The following is a 22,625-nucleotide window of genomic DNA, read 5'->3' as shown; positions in this document are numbered from 1 at the left end:
AAACTAACTGTGTAGTTGGTGACTTTAACACAAAAAGGTCATGAAGGAACTAATTTGTTTGTTACAAAGGAAGCCAAAACTAGGAACATACACAATTAGTAAGGATAGATGGGTATCCACTCTATTAGGCTGGAACAAACTTGTGTACCAACCACCTCTTTGCTGCAGTGGTTAAGATTATCATGAATAGGCTTGGAAAATGCAAAGCTTATTTTTTTGAAATAATAGACAGGTAACAACCCTGGTCCAGAGGTACAGCATGCTAAGGAAACTGTGGAGTACAGATGCTCTCTCCAACATCATTTTACTTTAGGAAGTAAAGATGAAAGAAACTAATTCTACGAAACTTTGAAGGACTGAATGGAACTGGAACCATTCGGCTCTTATAAAAAGGCAAAGATGGGTGCTCCTCTTCACTATATTTCACAGAGTGCACTTTCTGTCTGTTAGGTATAACAACTTTTATGTTCTGTACTATATGTCAGAGCTATTTAATTACTCTAAGCATTTGACTAAACCATTCCTTATGTTTTTTGGTGATTTAATAGGCTTCTCATGGAGTCTTTACACCATTAGAAAATTGGACTAATGTTTGTACCTTAAAGAGGCATTTTACTGTATCGATTACTAGCTCTAAGCCTAGTACTTATTACACCATTGCCTGCCTAACTGTGTTACTGTGAGCAAGTCACTTAACCAGACAGCACCCTGGACTGAGTCTGAGAAAGGTCCACAGAGATCAGTACCCTTCCCTGGTAAATTAATCCAAATAAGATAAAATAAAACCTTACAGAAATACACTGCCTGGGTAAAAGGGCAACAAATAATTCAAGAATGTAGTTCATCCCAACTTTATTAAGTTTAGTCATTATTTAGAAAATATGCATCACTATACAACTGACACTGTAGTTTAATTTTAATTCTTTATTATTTTTTTATTTTATTTATGTGATATATTTAATCAGAATCCAGCTACAAGAAAGAGTTTTGTACAAACTATAGAAAATTGACTCTTTAATCAGTAAATTATATGTACCAAATTATAGTTATTTACATCTGTTTTCTGCATTGTATTGTACATACTGATATATATTTTTTTCTGATGCTATATTCACATAAATACCTGAACTCCTTCCCTGTCCCCTCAGGGTAGCATTGTATTGCCTTCTGTCATTCGTTATTTACTCACTATTCAGGTTTAGTATAACATTTTTCAGCTTATATATATATATATATATATATATATATATATATATATATATATATATATAATTTTATTTTCTGAAGTTTGTATTTGTTCTGTGTATGTATGACAGTGACTATTGAAATTCTTAAAGTTTAGATATAGTTGATTGATAGAAATGTTTACAAAATTACTGGGCACTTTTCCCTTGGAAGGAAGTATTTTCCATATCTCTTTTTTTCAGGTTAATACAGAATAGTTTACTATTAATCAGCTATGAACAAAGGTTTAAATACATTGATGGGATGATTATATCTTTGACAATGAAGGCTGTATCCAAGCCCTGGTCCAATACATCATTTATGATTGCTATACCTCACAAACAAATGAGACATACAACACCTTTTACCTGATTTGACAAGAAGGAGACTTTGCTGCCTATTAGCTTTGTCACCACCTTTAGCGCCAGTCATCATTCCCTAAACAGCGTACTGCTTCCTAAATAGGTACGGTTCCATACATACTAATCATTACTACCAGTCCCCACAAATGATAGGTCAGAATTTCACCTAGGTCATTCTAGCACATATAATGGAATGTAATTTCCTGGGTACTTTCAAGTAACATCTACCTCCAAGAGAAATGGCCCCTCCTGTTTTTCAAAAAGAGTAAAAATGTTTTAAAATGTAAATGGATTATATTGGTCCTATTATAAAAACAGCAAAGTTAACACAAGCGTTTAGATATGATGATGTCTGGAAGGTTTAAACAACATTGTCCACATATTTTTTACCTGACCCAATACATTTTTTTCAGAAAGTAATATTTTAAAATAAAACTAATCACTGGTTATTGAATTCTTCATCTCCTAGCAGACTTTTAATTACTGATTACTGTAACACAGAGATTTTAGATTATTCTCTGTTTATTTGCTTATGGCTGGAGCAGTTACACAACACTGGGCTTAATGGTGCTGTACTTTTACCATTCATGGGTGTTTTATAAGTAGCCCTGCTATTTATTTATTAGCAAATAAAATGAGAAATACCTGTAATGATGAATGAGTGTTATATCCAAAAAATGTCCAGTTCTATGACATGTCATATTTTCCAATACCCATATAGTCCACATTCAGGAATTTTACATTGTTTTATTTTCCCAAGCAAATGGGAAAACAGTGTACTTGACTATTTTGTTGATACGCCCTTTTTTTCCCCATAATCAGTATTATTACAAAGGATGCCAACATGTCAAAATGGAAGACAAAGTGATTATAGATGGCCTCTATTTAAGTCCTGAGAAGGCAAGTACCCCAGTACATTTGTCTCTACATCTTTTGATCATTTTTTTATTTGCTTGAATGCCTCATGCCTGAGTTTTGTTGGTTTAATTATCAGTAATGTGTGTACTGGGACACACTGAGAGACACAGAGAGAGGGGGCAGAATAAAATACAGTTTAAATGCATTCTGGCCTTTCTGAAAGTCAGAGTGATTTTAGAGTCATTATTTACAAGTAACTGTTGGGGTGCGAGAGTGAGTAGGGGTGTTTGACTTTTTGTGAAAACACTTCCCATGTTGTTTAGATGCTGTGGTGGTACAGCGGTCGCGTTGTTGCCTCACAGCAAGAGGTTCTCCCGTTCGATTCTCAGCTAGTGTGTGGGGAGTGCTTTCTGTGTGGAGTCTGCTTGTCCTCCCCGCAGTCGAGTGGCCCCCGAAAGACATGCGTGAATGGGCGTGCCTTCACTGAAGGTTGGGCATCGGGCTGGCAACTTGGCACCATAAAAATCTACTGCCAATCATTAGCGGACCAGAGTTCTGCTGTGGCGACCCCTTACCGGGATAAGCTGAAAAGACAAATAAACAAACTTGCCTAGTGTTGTTTAGGAGGTCTTGGCTTCACTCTTTTTTAATATGGGCACTTCTGCCCTAGAGCTGTTACTGCCATTGCATTTGAGATATTAGCACTATGGTTTCTAGGAAACATAGTGGAAGTGGTTTTAGACAACCTTCTCCAGGAGCTCAGCCACAGGGATCTGTCCTGGGACCCCTCTTGTTCGGCATTTATTTCTCAGATGTTAAAGCAAACATGGGAGGGTTGTGGCTGACAAAGTTTGCAGATGACTGCAAACTAGGTGCCATAGTCGATACACCAGTGGACACATACACACTCAGTGACCAAATGAACACTGCAGCCACATCTGTAGAGGAACTTTACAGTACAGCTCTTCCACATGCCGGAAATGGCAACTTCAGTGAGGAAAAACAATGAAGAAGGTAGTAAACTAGAAGCACCAAAATCACACAGAGCAGAAAAAGTTTAATTTATGGGAAGATAATCTTCCAAAGGTCATCTTGCATAGCTGAACCCAGTGTCTGATGTATTCTAATAGCTGCTGAGTGTAAATAAATGTTTTATAAGCCACAGTTGAAGTATGAATTCCAGTTCTCCAACAAGAGGAAGTCTGTTGTCCATTAACTACAGAACTGTGCACCATTTTGTTCTGAACTGCCTCTGTATTCTGACTACATTGTTAAATTGTAGTCCTTCTACCACATAATTTATTTTGAAATTACTACTTTTGTTTTCTAACCATGTTGTAGTTGATAATGATCTATAGGGTCTAGTCTACCTATCTTAAGTAAACAATTGAATAAGTGCATATACACATAAATACATGCATGCATAAATAAACTCTGGTTGTGTAAACCAATTAAATAACTTAATTAAGTGCATACACACATGCATACATAGATGTATAAATGAATTCCAAATGTGGAAATCAGTTAAATAATTTTAAATAAGTGCATACACACATATGTTCTCTCATAAAAACATCCAAGGCCAAAAACATCCAAGGCCAACTTTGAGAGAAAAATTGCTAAGGACACTAAAGATAACCACAAAGCCTTCTTCAGCTATGTTAGAAACCTGGGCGGAAACCCTCAGATATGCTCAGAGTTAGTTCACAACAACAAAAAATACACTGAACCCACAGATATTGCCAACATTCTGGCTGACAGGTTCAGTGCAAATTTCTCCCCTCCCTCACCACCAAAAGAAGAAATACTTATCCCAGCTGAATGTAATCTCCCTGTCATCTCAGATGTCCAAGTGAGAACCGCCCTAAACAAAGCTAAAAACACAGCATCAATGGGACCTGACGGTATCCCGGGTTGCGTGTTACGTGAACTCCAAGAGGAGCTAAACCCACACATAAAAATGCTATTTCACCTTAGCCTTACTTCAGGATATGTACCTGAACACTGGCGTACAACAACAGTGGTCCCACTCCACAAATGGGGTACCTCTGCAGACCCTGGGAACTACTGCCCCATAAGCTTAACCAGCCTGGTCTGCAAAGCTATGGAAAGAATCATTATGGAACTCATAAACAGAGAAATAGGGGACCTACAGACACTTGACCCCACCCAGTTCGGTTTTGTAAAGGGCAGATCCTGCCTTTTGAACCTGGTTGACTTTTTTGAAACAGTCACTAGAGCCATTGATGAGGGCAAAGCAGTCCATACAGCCTACCTGGACTTGGCTAAGGCCTTCGACACAATACCCCACTCAGGCATCATAGATAAGCTCAACAGCTTAAACGTAAACCCTTATGTCACTAGATGGGTTGCAAACTGGCTAAAGGACAGAACCCATAAAGTTAAAATTGCTGGAGCAATGTCAGACTCAAAGCCAGTCACAAGTGGTGTCCCACAGGGATCTGTCCTGGGACCCCTCTTGTTCGGCATTTATTTCTCAGATGTTAAAGCAAACATGGGAGGGTTGTGGCTGACAAAGTTTGCAGATGACTGCAAACTAGGCCATAGTCGATACACCAGCGGACACATACATCCTACAAAAGGCCTCACAGAAGCGGACAACTGGTGCCGGAGTCACAGCCTTAAACTAAATGCCAAAAAATGTATAGTCATCCCCTTTGGGAAAAACAAAGTACCCACAAATTATCACATAGACAGCAACCCACTGAGTACGGAAAAAGTAATCAGAGACCTAGGGACCCAAGTCGACAGCGACCTCTCATTTGACACCCACGTTGCCAAAGTGGTTAGAAAAACATTCTACCTTGCACCCCTCATCATGAAGGGATTCACATCCAGATCCAGGGATGTCATTGTACCCCTATACTCCTCCCTCATCAGACCCATGATTGAGTACAATGCCCCATTTGGTATGTACCTCACCCGGCATGTGCAACAGCTGGAGAGACCACAAAAGTACCTCACCAAGAGGATCAAGGGTCTCCAACATATGTCTTATTCTGCCAGACTAAAGAAACTTCAGCTCTATTCAGTAGCATACCGCCTGCTCAGAGGTGATCTCTGTCTGACGTACAAGGCCATGTCCAATCAGGATCTGATGGACATGCTCCACCTCAAAAAATCCAAATCCATCAGGACCATGAGAGCTAAAGACTTAAACCTCGGCACAAGTATGAATAGGACATGCTGGAGGGATAGATTCATAACCCAGAGGCTTCCCATGCTTTGGAACAAGATCCCAGTTCGTATTAGGCAGAGCCACTCACTGACTCTCTTCAAGAGAAATCTTGATGAGTGGATGGGAGATCGTAAGTTTACCCCAGGGGTCACATCTGTGTCACTGCTAGACAGGGGCACAGTAAACTAATTCTATTATATAAGGGGACCTTCATTTTGTCACTACTAGACAGAGGCACAGTATTCTAATTTTATTCTGTACATTTTTGTACCATTTCATAGGGTGGCAAAAGCCACATCACTATGGCTAGGCTTACAAATGCCCCAGGGCAGATAGCCTAGTACTATACTATGAAACTATGAAACTATGAAACATACATACATACATATATGTGTAAATAAATTCCAAACTTGGAAACCAATTAAATTTGAAGGAGACAGAACCACCAGTGTTTCCATTCTGCTGGACTTTGAGAAAAAATCTTTGACTGCATCTGTTATTCCCTTTTTACCTCTGAATGATGCTGTTGCACTACACAACAAACCACATTCAGATTAAGTAGCTGAATATCCATTATCCTGAATCACAATAATGCATTAGCACAATTTCCATAAACTTAAGGAGATGGATGTTTATGAAGTCAGGCCAATGATAAAGAAATGATTCTTAGTGAGTATGATTTTCTTTTTGCTCTCTTACCTAAACATCTTATACAGGCATAGATAACTGATAGTATCATAATGATTTAAATGATGCCTTCAAGTGTCAAAAAACTTAAAAAGCAGTTTCTGCATTGAGGATGATCAAAAGGGACACTGATTCTTTCTGGAAAAAAATACCTGGTAAATCCTGTTTTTTGACCATATGAGAATTGAAAAATCTCAGCATTTTCATAGAATTTGGCAATGCATGGCAGAGAATAAATTCACTACAGAACATATTTTTGCTTATATTTATTATTTATAATATTTACAGCTTGGGTTATCAAGTCTTCTGTGCCTAGAATCTGTTTTAATTTTCAATATATATTGACACATATGAAGTTTAAAGTGAAATCACCACAACAACCACTAATTACATTAAAAAAGCATTGATATAATTCCCAGATTTCATCTCATAAAAAAGGAATTTCATTTTTTTTTGAAAACCAAAACTTAGTGTCCTTGTGATCAAAGTAAGTCAACGTGAGCCATGTCTGCAATGGTGTTGAGCCACGTGTTGTTTCCAGAACTTCTATCACTGTTAAGCAATGAATGCATAAAGTTTCACTCCTGACTGGGAGTGCCCATAAACAGCTGTACTGTGTAACACAATAGCAGAAAAGCCGAGCAGGACATTAACAGACAAACTACCTGAGTTCACAGAGCAGAAAAGCAACTCAGACTAAAACGTATCATAATCACTGATACAAAAGACCATGGCCCTGTAGACATGATGCAAAATAAAAAAAGGCTAAATATTTCTTATTCATAATAAGGTTCCTACTGCTTGATTCTGAATCAAGGGTGTTCAAACCCTGATCAAATTAAATGAGTGCAAGGCATTCAGAACTAACTACATTTTGCCTTCCATGAATTAACATGACTAAGTGAATGTTTAGCATAATTGGGAGTTGATATATGAGGAATTGCAGACTGTCCCCATACCAGTAAAATACAAAATAAATAAATAAATATTTGTCCTCAGTGCTGATGTGTAAACTCATACCTTGCTCTAACTATCTAAGAGCTAACAGCAGAGAGGTCATCGATGGAACAGCTAACACTTTATAAGGCATCATAATGAGAACCCTTTTCTATATGGCATTGGGAGGCCACATCAGTTGTCTCCATCTTTCTCACTTCAGTGCCACTCTCCTGCATCTTCAGTCTTCATGTCTGAATGTCTAAGGTCTTCTCTTACACAGACCAGCCATCTCTTTGCTGAACATCTTTTTGTCTGTCCCAACTGTTCTTCAATAGATTGTCTTCTGCTTTCCTGCACGTGTGCCTGAACCATCACAATCTTTTTTCTTTGAGCTTCCCTGCAATTGGACCTCCTTTGACCTTTGCTCTGATATCCTCATTTCTTCATCTGTCCCATAGTCTGCATCCTACCACCTGTCTAAGGCACTTCATCTCCATCATCGCTAGCTTCCTCAGCTGCTCTACCTTCACTGCCAAGATTCCTGTACCATACAGTAGAATTGGTTGCACCACTGTTTTGTACACCTTACTTTTCAACTTCTTTGGCATTCTTCTGTCACGCACTACCAGTAACACTCTGTGCCAATTGGCTGTAGTCCCTATGATTCTAGGTTTGACTTCCTTGTTTAGATTTCACTTCTCCTAAAACCACCCCTCCCAGACACTCAAAGCTGTTAACCAGTTCCACTATTTCCCTTCTATCTCAATATTCAAGCATCTTCTGATTTCCTCCTTTTGCTGCCATGACCGTTGTCATGTCTGCACTCAGTTAAATCCCATGTGCCATACATTTTGCATTCCATTTCCCTACCATTTGCTGAAGTTCTCATTCAGAGTCTGCTTGTAATACCACATCATCTACATACAGCAGCTTTGTTGGTTTGCCCCCTCGACCTGTTTGTTAATGTAGCCCATTACCAGTATGAACAGTGGGCTTGGAGCTGAATCCTAATGCAAAACTACTCCTACTGGGAAAAACTCTGAGTCCAAACACTGTTCATATGTTTGTCATCTGGTCTTTGTACACAGCCTGCATTAATTATGTCAGTGTTTCCATGACTTCAAACCACCCCTGAATTACTTAGATCCACTTTCCACTTTCTCGGGACCTTGTCATATTCTTTATCCAAATCTAGGAATACCAGTTGCACTCTTTCCTCATCTCTAGTTTCTTCTCAACTATCTGCCTCACTGCAGTCATTGAGTCTGTTGTGCTACATCTTGATCTGAATCAGATCTGCTCACCTCCCCTCGTACTTTCTACTATCTGAGTATTCATTTGTCAGTCACTGTCTCCATCTCTTTCATGCATGACATGACTTTGATATCTCTATAATGCCCACAGTTCTGAAAGATTCCTTTGTTCTTGTATCATGGCAACAGAATGCATATTTGCAGAATCTTAATTTTTATCATATCATAATTTGTGACATACACTACTAAAGTTCTATCTTAACCCTTTATAAGACAAAACTGTAGTAATTTATATCACAAACTATAATACGATTAAAAATATTTGTAACATTCTGTGAATTTTGTCCAGGTTCAAAGAAAGGCATCTGTTTCCTACATCTGAACTTTTTCACATAGTTTCTTTGGGACTATATCCTGCACTTACTGGAAGAATTTACAAGAAACAACACAGTTCAGCACGTCATTGTTAAATGCAGCAAATGTAGGCCACAATATAAAAATAGGTATATAGGTTGCAGAAATGTAAGATAATTTTTGTTTGTACTTACATGCATGCTGTATAAGTCATTATCGTATCCATGTGAACCACCATCACAGTAGGTATATTCTCCAAGTTTTCTAGAACAAAATACAGTTATGTTAAGTATTTGTCTTCTATGGGGATTTAACTACCTTTATGTATTTTCTTTTGTAAAAAGAGCATTTGATTGCACAGCAAAATCTTCATAAGCATGTGTTGGTAGTTTTGATGTGCTCACTGATACATGTAATTATCCCTTCCAAATGTTAAAACTTTAGTGACATTCTGTAACAACTGGCACATTTCTTGCATGTCTGATAGATGCTACACTCCTGTCTGAAAGTTTGCCTTCAGTGACATCACATTCTGGTAAAGTTTCCACTTTAGTAAACTGGGACGTGCCAATGTGCATCATCTCTGCCAGTTCTTCTGAGTACAAATGTTATTTGTGAATATTGCTCTCCCAAGGATTTATCCTGAGGTTGATCTTCTTGTCTGTTTTCCTCAACATGAAACTTACTTCCAATTCCTAAGGGATATGGCTGACTGCAGACAACATATTTATTTCTTTGTCTGCTATATACTCAGAATACCTCCACACTCACAGGCTGGCTTACCACCACCATGATATTGTTATAACTTATAAGAAATGACTGTTCAGATGTTTGTATCTCGTTGCAGTCCAATGAGCAGTAGAACATTGACTATCTATGTACTATTCCTATATTGCTATATAATTGCCAGCATGGAAGTGGACCAGCTACTGCAGGGAAAATGTTAGAGAATTCTAAAGTAAAGGAGAGTATTACAGTGGAGATTTGTAACTACTGCTTGTCATTTGTTATTCAGATTTTCATTTTTATGTTTACATTTTCATAATGGTTACTTGTTCATGAGAGACACAGTGTAAACTGTCATGGCAGGAGACAAAAAATGCACTGTCATTGCCCATGTGCAATGCGTTACGCTAAAGGTATTGCTAGTTGTTTGCTAGTAATTATGACACTATACAATATTTCTGTATACAAATTAATATTTGCAAAACCAGTTGACTCTAATAATTCATAGCATAACATCAGGTGAGATCTTAGATGAAGTAGGAGAAAATTATCATTGGTTCTTGCACTTTAAACTGTACATCTTAAACGTAACTGAGTGTTACTTATACTGTCAGTTTAAAAAAGGCATAGATATAGTTCTGTAAATATTTCATTAAACAAACACTCAGAATGGACTTTTCTAAACAAAGTGCGGCTGGCATTATATATCTAAGTTGTACTGTTTCCAAAAATGAAAAGCTGTTTGTGACAATTTAGGGAGAAACAAACATTATTCTGGATTTTTCTGCATTATAATACATTACAGCACTGATGTAAAGACTGTGAATGCGTTGACATCTATCAATATAAAGAAGACCTTTTTTGCTGAACACACTGCTGTTTGGTTATTTTTGTTTGGCCTATGCTCTTTAACTTCATTTTAAGAAACTGCTGAGGAACATTTGGATGTATGTAAGCTGCTGCATGAGTGACATTCCACTGTTTCAAGGTATGAATGAGTTGACTGTGGTACATTTTATTCATTTGGTCTGTACAGGGAAGTTTAGGAGATATTTGATGTCTGCATTACAATCTGATTGGTTGTTTAATGCAGCCATTTAGTATTAGTCAGGATATATAGCAGTTTGATAGAGATTTTGTTAGTTAAGGTACAAAAGGAGGAACAGACCTTAAACTTGAGTCAAAAATCTGGGACAGCTAAGAAATATACGTCCAACAGATACTCTCAGGCAGACTGTGAATAACCTAGCACTGGAATTTTAACACTGTATTCAGCCTCTTCTCCTAAAGCTCGCTCTGCCTACAGGCCTAACACTCCTGGACTTTCCAAGAACATCCTCTGGATAGCAAGATCCACCTTGACTGCCTGTCACCCCACAGGGATACTCCCACTCTTTCTCTCAGTAGAGAGAGCTAGAGGAAAAATATAAAGTATGTAACATGCCACAATCATTACTCCACTTGGTCTGAGAATATTGCTCTATTGTTCTATCACTTACTTGGTGCTAGTGAAGGGTTCCAACCAGAGACGCCAGCAGCCTTGCCCTTATTACTGGGTGCTACCCTAATATCAGCTTCACCCCTGGTGCTTGTCCCTATACCTGACCTACCTTCCTTCTTTCTCCATTCAGTCTACCTCTCTTATACACTTAGGCTCTGTCCACTAGGGGGTAGTGCCTACCCACCTACCTAATCATTTTTCCTCCTCCTTCCCATACACTTCAATACCACTTTTTAACATCTTTCCCTATACTAACTGCTAAATTACAGCTCTATCCATTCTATCTCTACTTTTTGTCCTCACCTTTCTTACCTTCTTCTGTTCTTACCTCCACCTCACTGATTGTTTCTCACACTGTCCTGCTGCCTACCTTCCTTAGGTGTCCCCCCTCCATGTTACCCTGTTCTATCACTACACATAGCTATCTCATCTATACCTATCTCCTCCCATAGATATCTTACCCATACTATATATATCTATCCTATTCTCCATCTTCTCATCACCCCTCTTCACTACAGAACTCCCCTTATTTCGCCCCTTTCACTACAGAACTCCCCTCCCCGCAGCTCCTCCTCTCCACAATATTGTTCCTCCCACCCTCCTTTCCTGTCTTTACCTCAGCAATACGTCCCTACTACCTACCTCTATCCTGCCCTCTCGACAGTCTTTTGCATCGGTATCCACTCATTCAGCCCCGCCCCTCCCAATCCTCATCCAGCCCATACCTATCATAAGGTCCTAAGTCCCCAGGGCACCATCTTTAAATCCCTGGCTCCTCTCGTGGCTGCTGCATGCTCCTGGTCTGCTTCCCCTCACTCCCGGTAAGTGTATATTCAGTTGTTATTGTTTAATTGCCTAGCTGTACTATTTCTTATGGTCTTGTTTTGATGCTTGTCTCATTTAATTAAGTATATTCGTTAAGCTCCTAACAGTTCCAAATGCTTGTTATTCTGCTTTAGCAGTTTTATGCTTGTGCGGCTCTGCTCGTAGATACCAAACCCTACTTTTCGTAACGTGTTTAATGAACTGTAGTGATAGCTTTTTAGGGACAATTGCGTAGAAACAGCAACATGTGTCTTGCTTTTGCTCTGTTGTTAGATGTTGTTTGTTAACTCTGCTGCTGTTATTAATAACTATGCTCGTAAGTTATATAATTTAAATAGTGTAGCTCTGCTCGTAACCTATGTAACTTAAATAGGATAGTGCCCAAAAGATCTGCTGATGTAAGGGTCTTGTACCTGCCATGATATTGTGTTCCCAATGCCTAAACGCATAACCTCCGCTTCTAGTTGCCTCCTCACCCCCCACGTGGTCCAGCTGCACTAACTACAGCGGTACTTGTTGAACAAGCTACTCCTGTGCTCTGCGCCACACCACAAACCAGTCTACCCTCCTCAGAGTACTCTCAACGATTAATTGCAGCCTGACTTGTTTCCACACTCGCTTAACAGCTGTGATAGTGGAACGCTGAGAATACGCGTATTGTATTAGAGCCTACTAGATTGGAATCGGAGCACGCTATTCCCTAGCGACTTCAGAGTACTCTCTACATTAAATTTCAGCCATACTAGTTTCCACACTCGCTTATCGGCGGAGATAGTGGAACGCTGAGAGTACGTATGTTGCATTAGAGTCTACTAAACTTGAAAAGGAGCACTCCGTTCCCTAGAGACTGCATGTTTCCTCCACATAAATACTTTTACCTTGTGTGAATAGTGGTTTTTCGCGCCTGACATGCAGAAACATCTTTTAGTTCATGAAGTGCCTTGTTATTTACCCTAATTAGAAATTGTGTGTCTACTTCAGTACAGGGCTGCTAATTCAAGTGCTACCTGTTTATTAAGCTAATGGTATGTGGATGTTATAATATATTATTAGAACTTGAATCAGTAATGGTCTAGCGTAACTAAAGCATCTGAAGCAGTGAAAGTGATATTCTGCTACTTTACTGTGGCTCAAAGTGCTATTTATGGTTCACATCCATGTTTTATTGTTGGATTCATATTGTGTCTACTTGAAATCAGTTACTGAAGCTAATCTGACACTACAATGTAACAGTAATATAGCTATGAAATTGCAATTATCTAGATGACTTTTCCCTAATACATTTTCTTTACTGTTTATGTTGAGAAGTTAATTCCTAGTTGTAAGGTGCTAATTAATGATGAATTGCTGCTACCTTTTGAACATTTTCCCTACTCCCTAATGTATATATTTCACATTCTTCACCCTACTGTATTATCACTTAACTAGTGCCTAAACTACTAATAGATTGTATGAATACATACCTGTCTTTTTCCCCAGCTATTCAGCCTCTTCTCCTAAAGCTTGCTCTGCCTACAGGCCTAACACTCCCGGACTTTCCAAGAACATCCTCTGGATAGCAAGATCCACCTTGACTGCCTGTCACCCCACAGGGATACTCCCACTCTTTCTCTCAGTAGAGAGAGCTAGAGGAAAAATATAAAGTATGTAACATGCCACAATCATTACTCCACTTGGTCTGAGAATATTGCTCTATTGTTCTATCACTTACTTGGTGCTAGTGAAGGGTTCCAACCAGAGATACCAGCAGCCTTGCCCTTATTACTGGATGCTACCCTAATATCAGCCTCACCCCTGGTGCTTGTCCCTATACCTGACCTACTTTCCTTCTTTCTCCATTCAGTCTACCTCTCTTATACACTTAGGATCTGTCCACTAGGGGGTAGTGCCTACCCACTTACCTAATCATTTTTCCTCTTCCTTCCCATACACTTCAATACCACTTTTTAACATCTTTCCCTATACTAACTGCTAAATTACAGCTCTATCCATTCTATCTCTACTTTTTGTCCTCGCCTTTCTCAGTTATAGTGCACTCCAAGAGTCACACATACCACCTTGCTTATCTTCTTCTGTTCTTATCTCCACCTCACTGATTTATTCTCACACTGTCCTGCTGCCTACCTTCCTTAGGTGTATCCCGCTCCGTTCGCCCTTCGGGCTCACTCCACTCCCCTACCCTACCCCAAATCCCACCCACCCCCAGTGCATCTACACTTATACCATTCTAACCACTCCCACTTCCTCCCACAAATCACTGACAATACCCACTTCCACCCTAGCAATTACACCACTTCCTCTTAATTACAACATTCCACCCACACCCCCATCCCCCTTAATCCTATCCTACTTATTTTCCACCAACTACACCCCTCCCTTTTTCACCAACAACGCCATCCTCAAAAAACTCCTCTTCACATCTCTCCTCATATCCCATAACTTCACACCCACTTAATACCTTATCAAAACCACAACATGACTATAACATACAAATCACTCTTAATTCATCTACTATTACTTCTCATCCTTACTTACATCCACTATCTCACCCAACCCAACACCACATATTATCTTCCACCCACTCACTCTACCAGCACACTCCCCTTTTCTGACTTAAAGTCTTTTATCTCAATAGCCCCTGAACTCTATCCCATTAACCCCCATCTACTTTTTCACTATAAACTAAACACTTCTTACAAACTCTTTAGTCCCTTCCCAAGCTCCAGTATTCACAAATATCTGAAAATCTATAACAGTCAATCAAGGCAATCCAATCATCTTAGAAATTTAATTGAACATCTTACAACCATACTCCTATCTGGAGATATACACCCTAACCCCGGCCCAACCACCACTTCCTCCATATCCAAATCCATCCTACTTGCTTCTCTAAACGCTCAAAGTATAGCAAACAAAATCCCTAACCTACAAGCATGGCTTCTACATAACAAACCCGACATCTTAGCTATTTCCGAAACCTGGCTAAAACCTCACATAAAAGATATTGAAGTTCTACCTCCAAACTACTCAATAATCAGAAAAGACAGAATCCAGAAAAAGGGTGGCGGGGTAGCTTTACTCTATTCTTCCACCCTATCCATTACTCCCTATAACAAACCCATTCCAAATTTCTCCAACGCAGAATTAACATTAGCTTTATTTCAATTAAACAAACACAAACAAATCTGCATAGTTTCACTTTACATCCCCCATGGTGACAATGTCTCTGTTTTAGAAGACATCCTATCCTGGCTTTCTATCAATATCAGTAATGAAACTATTATCATGGGTGACACAAACATTAATTGGTCCTGCATTAATTCCCCCACACACCCTATAAACATTAACCTCTATAAATATTCCCAGCTCATCAACCAGACTACCAGACCCTCTAAAGATTTCTCCACTGGCAGTACCCTAGATTGGATTTTAGTATCTCACCCCCACTACTACACCAACAGCGGAGCTCTCCCTGACTCCCTCAGTGACCATCTTCCCATATTCACCAAACGTCTTCAATGTCCACTACAAGCAACACATAATTACATCAGCACTCGAAACCTAAAAAACTTCGACCCAGTAACCTTCTCAGACTCCCTAAAATCAACAAATTGGAACCCACTAAAAACTCTACCCCTGGATAATGCTGTTGCATACTTCAATACAAATTTCCTGAAACTCCTGGATAGTCTAGCCCCCATAAAAACAAAACGAATTCGAAACAATACCACCCCCTGGCTTACAAAAAATACTCTAACTATCATGTGACTTAGAGACAAAGCCTGGGCACACTACCAAAGAAACAAAACTTCCTCTACCCTAAATGAATTCAAAACTCTTCGCAACAAAGTCAAAAAGCTTATCACAATAGATCATCAAAACTACTACTCCATACTTCAAAACAACCATAAAACCAACCCTCAAAAATTCTGGAAAGGTATCAATAAACTCCTAAAATCTGGCACTGCAGAAAACCCAAGCCCAGACCCAAGTGCTCCAGATATCAACCTCGCCACCCAATTCAACTCTTTCTTCTTAGACTCTATCTCTAAACTTACCACATCCTTCTACACTAACACCACACCATCTACACCTACATCCCATCTCCTTCCTCCACCCTCATCTCCTACCTCTCAACTCACACCTTTTTCCATAAAACCCATCCCTACTTCTACCATTAAAAAGCTCCTACAAAAGCTAAAACCATGTACTAATGCACCTGATAACATACCCTCATACTTCCTTAACATTGCTGCTGATGCCATTGCCTTCCCCATCAGCATCCTAATAAATCGCTCTATCCAAGAAGGTCTTATTCCCACACTCTGGAAAAGAGCTTTCATCATACCCTTACATAAAGGAGGCAAGAACTATGATATCACTAACTACCGTCCCATTGCCATCCTTTCTCCTATATCAAAACTCTTAGAAAAATGCATCCATCTTCAACTCCTTCCCTATCTCCTAGACAACAACTTACTAACCCCCACACAACATGGTTTCAGTCCCAGCCACAGCACCATGACTGCCCTCCTTTCCTTCCTGGAAACAGTAAATACTGCCTGAGACTCCGGCTCTGTTGTATCCACTCTCCTTCTCGACCTTTCTAAAGCCTTCGACACCATATCTCACAGCCTTCTCCTTACTAAGCTATCTAACCTTAACATATCCCCTGCCACTATCAATTGGTTCACCAACTATCTCTCCCATAGGCAACAAGCTGTCAAATGGAAAACAGCCATCTCCTCCTTTCTAAATATACCCACTGGTGTCCCCCAAGGTTCCATTTCGGGTCCTCTCCTCTTCAATATATTCATAAATGACTTCTCCCACTCAATTCCCCATGACAAACTTGTTAAATATGCAGATGACTCTACAATCATCTGCACAGCCACATCCATTCCCACTCTCTTAAAATTAACCCAAGAGGCCTTCTCCACCACAGAACAATGGATGAAAAACAACCATCTAGCACTCAATGCATCTAAAGCCAAGCTTATGGTATTCACCCCCTCTAAAAACACAACCATTAACAAAAATCTACTCTCTATCATCAGCCAGAACAACACCCCTCTTGAACTAGTATCTGAAAGCAAACTGTTAGGGGTCCTGATAGATGACCAACTCAAATTCAATAGCCACCTACTACAAAACATAAAGAAAACCCATTATAAACTTGGCATGCTTTACCGTCATAATAAATTCCTCTCCACATCTACTAAACATACTCTTGCTACAACATTCCTCATGCCTTCACTTCTATATGGGGCTCCCCTTCTAACAAATCTTCAATCATCCCTTAAAACAAAACTGTCCTCATGTTATAATAAAATTGCCAAATTCACCACTGGCCACAAAGCATCTACCCACCACTGTCTATCTCTCCACAAACTAAACTGGCTTGAGCTTCCTAACTATCTCACCTTTACTCAGCTCTGCTTTGCCCATAAACTCATATTCCATCCATCTCTCTGTCCCTCACTCAGCTCCACCTTTAAAATGCACATGCCACAAAGAGCCCTAAGATCTAATAACCAAAATGTGATAGAACTGTACAAACCTCTTCACTCGCCATGGAAAAATCTGCTGTCCTTTTCCCTGGCACACAATTGGAACTCCCTTCCCCCCTCCATTCGTACCACTGCTAAACATCCAGCTTTTAAAAAATCTCTACACTCACACTTAACATCTTCCTGGGAATGCTCCTGCTCTCATCCCTCCTAGTCTAGCCTGCTTCCTACAGGCACCACATCATATATACCAGAAACTATAAATTAGCTAAAGCAATAACACCCTAATAATTCTTAAACTCTAGTATTCCATTCTAAATACTACATATTTTCTACAACAATGAAATGCTAGTCTTATATAGCATAACCAAAGATTGTTTGCTTGTAATCACCTGTTCCTCTGTTTTTTGTCTTGAACACACATTTCCCTTTTTGTCAACCACTGTTAAAGTTTTTTACCACTGTTTTTTATCAATTTGTATTAATTTGACTGAATGTGTTAATGTGTAAACTTCTGTAATATTTTGTATCTTTATTCAGGAGCTTTTCTCCCCAGGACTCCATTGAAAACGGGTACTTCGGGCCCAATGGACAATCCTGGTAAATCAACTGTAAATAAATAAATAAATAAATAAAAACAGATGATTTTGCAGGTGGGTTTGTAGGTAACTGTGCAGAAAATGGACGATATTGCAGTTAGTTAACAAGGGGTGATGACAAGATTTTGAAAGTTTTAAGAGAGCCTTTATTAACACCCATTTAAGTATAGTATGATTAATGCTGAAATAGTTTAGATGTGTTGGGTCTATATAGCTAGGAATTTATTATACTTTATGAAAGTGAGGCAGGGTGGGGGCTGGGACTTTATCCCAGTGGATATTAAAATAAATTATAATGATGTAGAAAAAAGCAAAGAAATGCAGTGCTGGTCCACTCATAGAAAATACAAAAGCACTGTAACACAGAGGTATGGTGTGTGTGTGTGTGTGTGTGTGTGTGTGTGTGTGTGTGTGTGTGTGTGTGTGTGTCTGTCTGTGTGTGTGTGTGTGTGTCTGTCTGTGTGTGTGTGTGCGTGTGCGTGTGTGTGTGTGTGTGTGTGTGTGTGTGTGTGTGTGTGTGTGTGTGTGTGTGTGTGTGTGTGTGAGAGAGAGAGAGAGAGAAGGAGAGAATGAGAGAGAAAATCTGTGCCTAAGACTGTAATATAACATGATGGATGTGTCAATAGTTTTATGGCAGGCAATAACCTGGTCTTCTAAAGATTTAGACACATACACACACACACACACACACACACACACACACACACACACACACACACACACACACACACACACACACACGCACATACACACTCATGCACCATGTCTGTCTTTGAGGTAGGGTTTTCATTCTAAGCATCCAAGAAGCACACATTTTTTTACATACTGGCATATTTCAAGTGACTTTTTTAGCCAATGAGATAGAAATTATATATCACCCTTTCTTGGCACAAATGGATATAAATTCAATATATTCAACAGCAGTAGCTTAATAACTCCTGATGAAGGACTCATGTTAGTATGAAAGCTGCAGTAATTGCAAAACCTATTTTGGTTCAAAACAGGTGATGCATGACCTCTATGTTCTGGTTTCTTATGTTTTATTTATTTAGTTGTTTGTTTATACACGATTAAAGGTAGTCTTAATGATTTGATGGGTAAACACAAATTTACACCAGGGTCTTCTTTAATGGTCCTGTTCAATTTGGAAGGTAAGCACTCCTATGTACTTATAAAAGCTAGCAAAAAGTTTTAATTGTGTGTACATAAAGGTTTATATGGCTAAACATCTTATGGTTCTTGTGATTGCTTGCTTAGTGCTGTTCTTGTGTTCTTATGTAAAGCTGGGTTTTGTATATTATCAGTTTTAGTTTACTGCCTATTTCCTGAATTCATTACTTTTGTTTGGATTTAAACATTAAGTTTAATCTAAATAATGAAGCTTAAACTCGGATGTTTCTAGATTGGCCAAGTACATAGGCTAAAGTAAGATTAAGTTAAAATTGCTATCAATGTTTGTTGTTCAAATTGCAGCTACTTGGTCAACAAGAAAGACAGATATGGTAGCCCTAGTTTCTTAGGTCTTTGCATTTCTCTCTCTCTCTCTCTCTCTCTCTGTCTCATTTCAGATTAATTTAAATGCTCTGTTTCTTGAGCATAACAAGGTGAATGCATAATGTCTGATACTCTGATACAGCCTGGAACTGTAGCACCGGTATCTATTATACATGCAACATGAGGGATACTTTCTTCAGAAATTTAAGCAAATGAAAAATTTTAATTGTATGAAAGCTTATTTGATAGAATTCGTTGGAATGGATACATTTGCATGTTGTTAATTCTTCAAAGACATCTGTATGATGAATTTCCTTTAGAAATGACATAAGCTTGATCTTTCCAGATGCAGCCAGTAAGGTTTTTTTTTTAATCAAAATTACAATTGCAAAATGTAAATAATTCAGTGCTGCCATACATCCAGCCTAGCTGCTTTTATTCAAACATAGTATAAGTTTACCTCAAAGAAATATGTAACCATGAGGTGCACCCACAACCCTACTAGACATGGGCAGTCATTACTAAATACAGTCCTTGGTACTGACTAGATTATTTATGGTATCACATTGGGATGAGACTGCCAGGCTTGAAATGACCTCTGGGTCGATAGCCTAATAACCTCCCATGATCCTATGACACATTTGTGTTTTAGAGTTCACCTAGAAAATAAAGTTATGAATATTTACAGATTAATTTTTTTGCAATGCTTATGTGCCATTCATAAATTATTTGAGTTTCTGTTTTAAGATCAATATAAATCCTATTTTTTCTGAAATACTTGATTTTCTATTTATCTTTTCTCTCTGTTGCTGAAACAGTCCTGGTCATTTCAACTGAGTAGATTCTGATAGCTCATTTTAAACTTCACTGGCTTTGATTATTGATTTCTTAAAAGTGTGTTCATTGCTTTTTTCCAGAACAGATAAAATATGTTTTCATTAAATAATTGTACATTTATATTCTAGATGCAATTTTAATGGAATAAGGGGGTAATGGAATAAGGGGTAATATTTATTTGAGTTATTGGATTCCTGCTTAGTTTTGATATTATCTGGGGGAAAATATGGAACAGAATTGTGTAACCTTAATGAGCCAAGGGTTATTATCCATTTTTTTTATCTAAGCAGGCTTGGTTTTCAAACCACCTATTTGTTCTGTTAAAAATCAACTTTACCCGTAAAACTGCTGTATTTTAGCCTACTTGAGTTCCTGTCTACAGGCTAGGAAACTCCATTTGGTCTGTATTAAAGATAATGTGGTCATACTCTGAAATCTTGTAGAGGTGATTTCTCATAAAAATGTTGCATGCAAAATTTTGGAGATAGTGAAATCTTCTCAACAGAATAAAAAATATGACAAGTGCCTACTCACATGACCAACCCAAGCTATACTTATGGTGTGGAGTATTTGAAATACCATAATCTGTATAGATATTATGCCACAGAGTTATGAAAAGAAAGTGAAACAAGAAAGTAATAAGGAAAAATACTCAAGGAAAGCACATCATGCTCATGAAGGGGGTGGTACTGATGGTCTGAGGCAAGAAATTAATGGGCCAGTTCTGCTCAGAAAAACATAGGAAGTGAAGTGTTAAGAAGGCATAGCAATATTAAGGTTTCTATATATAATTTCTATCAAAATAAGATGTCAGCCATAGCAGAAGCAATAGATACGAATCTGTAGTTTTCAAAGTAGCGGATACGTAAAATCAGAATAATTAAAATAAGCAAGCAAAAGCAAATACAATAAAAAAGAAGACATAAAACTTGGAGCTTCTAGTAGGAATTTTTTTTTTGGTAATCATGTTCTCTTACTTCAGGGAGGTGCAGTGGCACAGCAGATAACATTGTCACCTCACAGCAAGAGGTTCCCCAGTTCAATTCTCATCTGGGGTGCCTTCTCTGTGGAGTCTGGATGTCCTCCCTGTGTTTGCATGGGTTTTCTCCCACATTCCAAAGACATGCAGTAGGCAGATTGGACACTCTAAATTGGCCACAGGTGTGTAAGTGTATGGTGAGGAAGAACTACCATGGCAGGGTTAGCCACCTGGCAATGTAAACCTTGGCTCTAGATGATTGCCACTGATGAAGTAACACCCCAACCCCATGTGCAAAAATGGGAAAAAGGGGTTGTGGATGGATGGATGGATGGATGGATGGATGGATGGATGGATGGATGGATGCTCTCTTACTTCACTGTCTGTGTTCTTTCTGCTGTAATAAATGGAATCACAGTGAAGGTCAGTAAGAGGTGCAACGCAGTGAAGGCCAGTAAGAGGTGGGAGCTACTTAGATTTAGCTCAGGCCCTCAGCTTTGCAGCATATACTTTCATCAGTATGCATTACTTTCTCGTTGCATTAGCAATAATAACAAAGGAAACAAAATCAGTTTTCATGGCCCCATTTTCAAAATGAACATATTTAGTCCTGTTCAACATATTCAAAATATTTTCATTTGTGGGAGTAAGTAATTTAATACTGGAAAATCAAATGAGAAAGCTAAACAGGAATAGCAGTTAATACTACTGCACATAGGACTTTTCTGTAAAAAATTAAAGAAAAATGAATATTTAAACAGTATACGAGAAAAATGCAGCACAAATGAAATGTATGTATGGATGCTAAAATGATATCTGCTTTACATATTCTCATTTTTTCATTTTATCAACATAACTTCAAATATCATTCAGCTATACAATAATTATTAAGAGTTACAGAAGCATATTGCTTACCCAGTTTCCTATGATAGATTTATTAATTTATGTTATTTATCATTTGTTTACTGGGAATGCTAAACTGAGGCAGAGCCCATTTTCAGAGTAGGCCCAGGGAGAAAAGCTCCATAGATAAACTACATACAATTACACACACATTAGAACACACAAGTATACAAAAAAACTGTTGCATTGGATTACATTGAGTGCAACAGGACATAATATGTGTTTGATATTTGATACAGCATCATAATAAGCAAAATGTTTCAGCATTGTTATGTACAATCATATTCAATACTCAATATTTAAGTTGTACAGTCATTTATGTATGGTCATCAGTTAGGCAGCAGGTTTTTATCTGGACAGGTCCTATGAGGTGAT

General features: G+C 38.6%; 1 protein-coding gene across 1 annotated transcript in view; it reads right to left on the bottom strand.

Moving 5' to 3' along the window:
• LOC122798180 (ectonucleotide pyrophosphatase/phosphodiesterase family member 3-like) overlaps positions 1-22,625 on the bottom strand; it is an 835,307-nt gene that overhangs the window by 296,006 nt on the left and 516,676 nt on the right. Inside the window, exon 16 of the mRNA XM_044066922.1 lies at positions 9,071-9,140. Within this exon, the coding sequence (XP_043922857.1) occupies positions 9,071-9,140 (70 nt within the window). The remainder of the gene's footprint in view (positions 1-9,070; positions 9,141-22,625) is intronic.

Source organism: Protopterus annectens, chromosome 3.part1 (assembly GCF_019279795.1).
Source record: "Protopterus annectens isolate FY-2018-M chromosome 3.part1, PAN1.0, whole genome shotgun sequence".
NCBI lineage: Eukaryota > Metazoa > Chordata > Ceratodontiformes > Protopteridae > Protopterus > Protopterus annectens.
The sequence above is the reverse complement of the archived record's forward strand: the minus strand, read 5'-3'. Positions and strand labels throughout refer to the sequence as shown.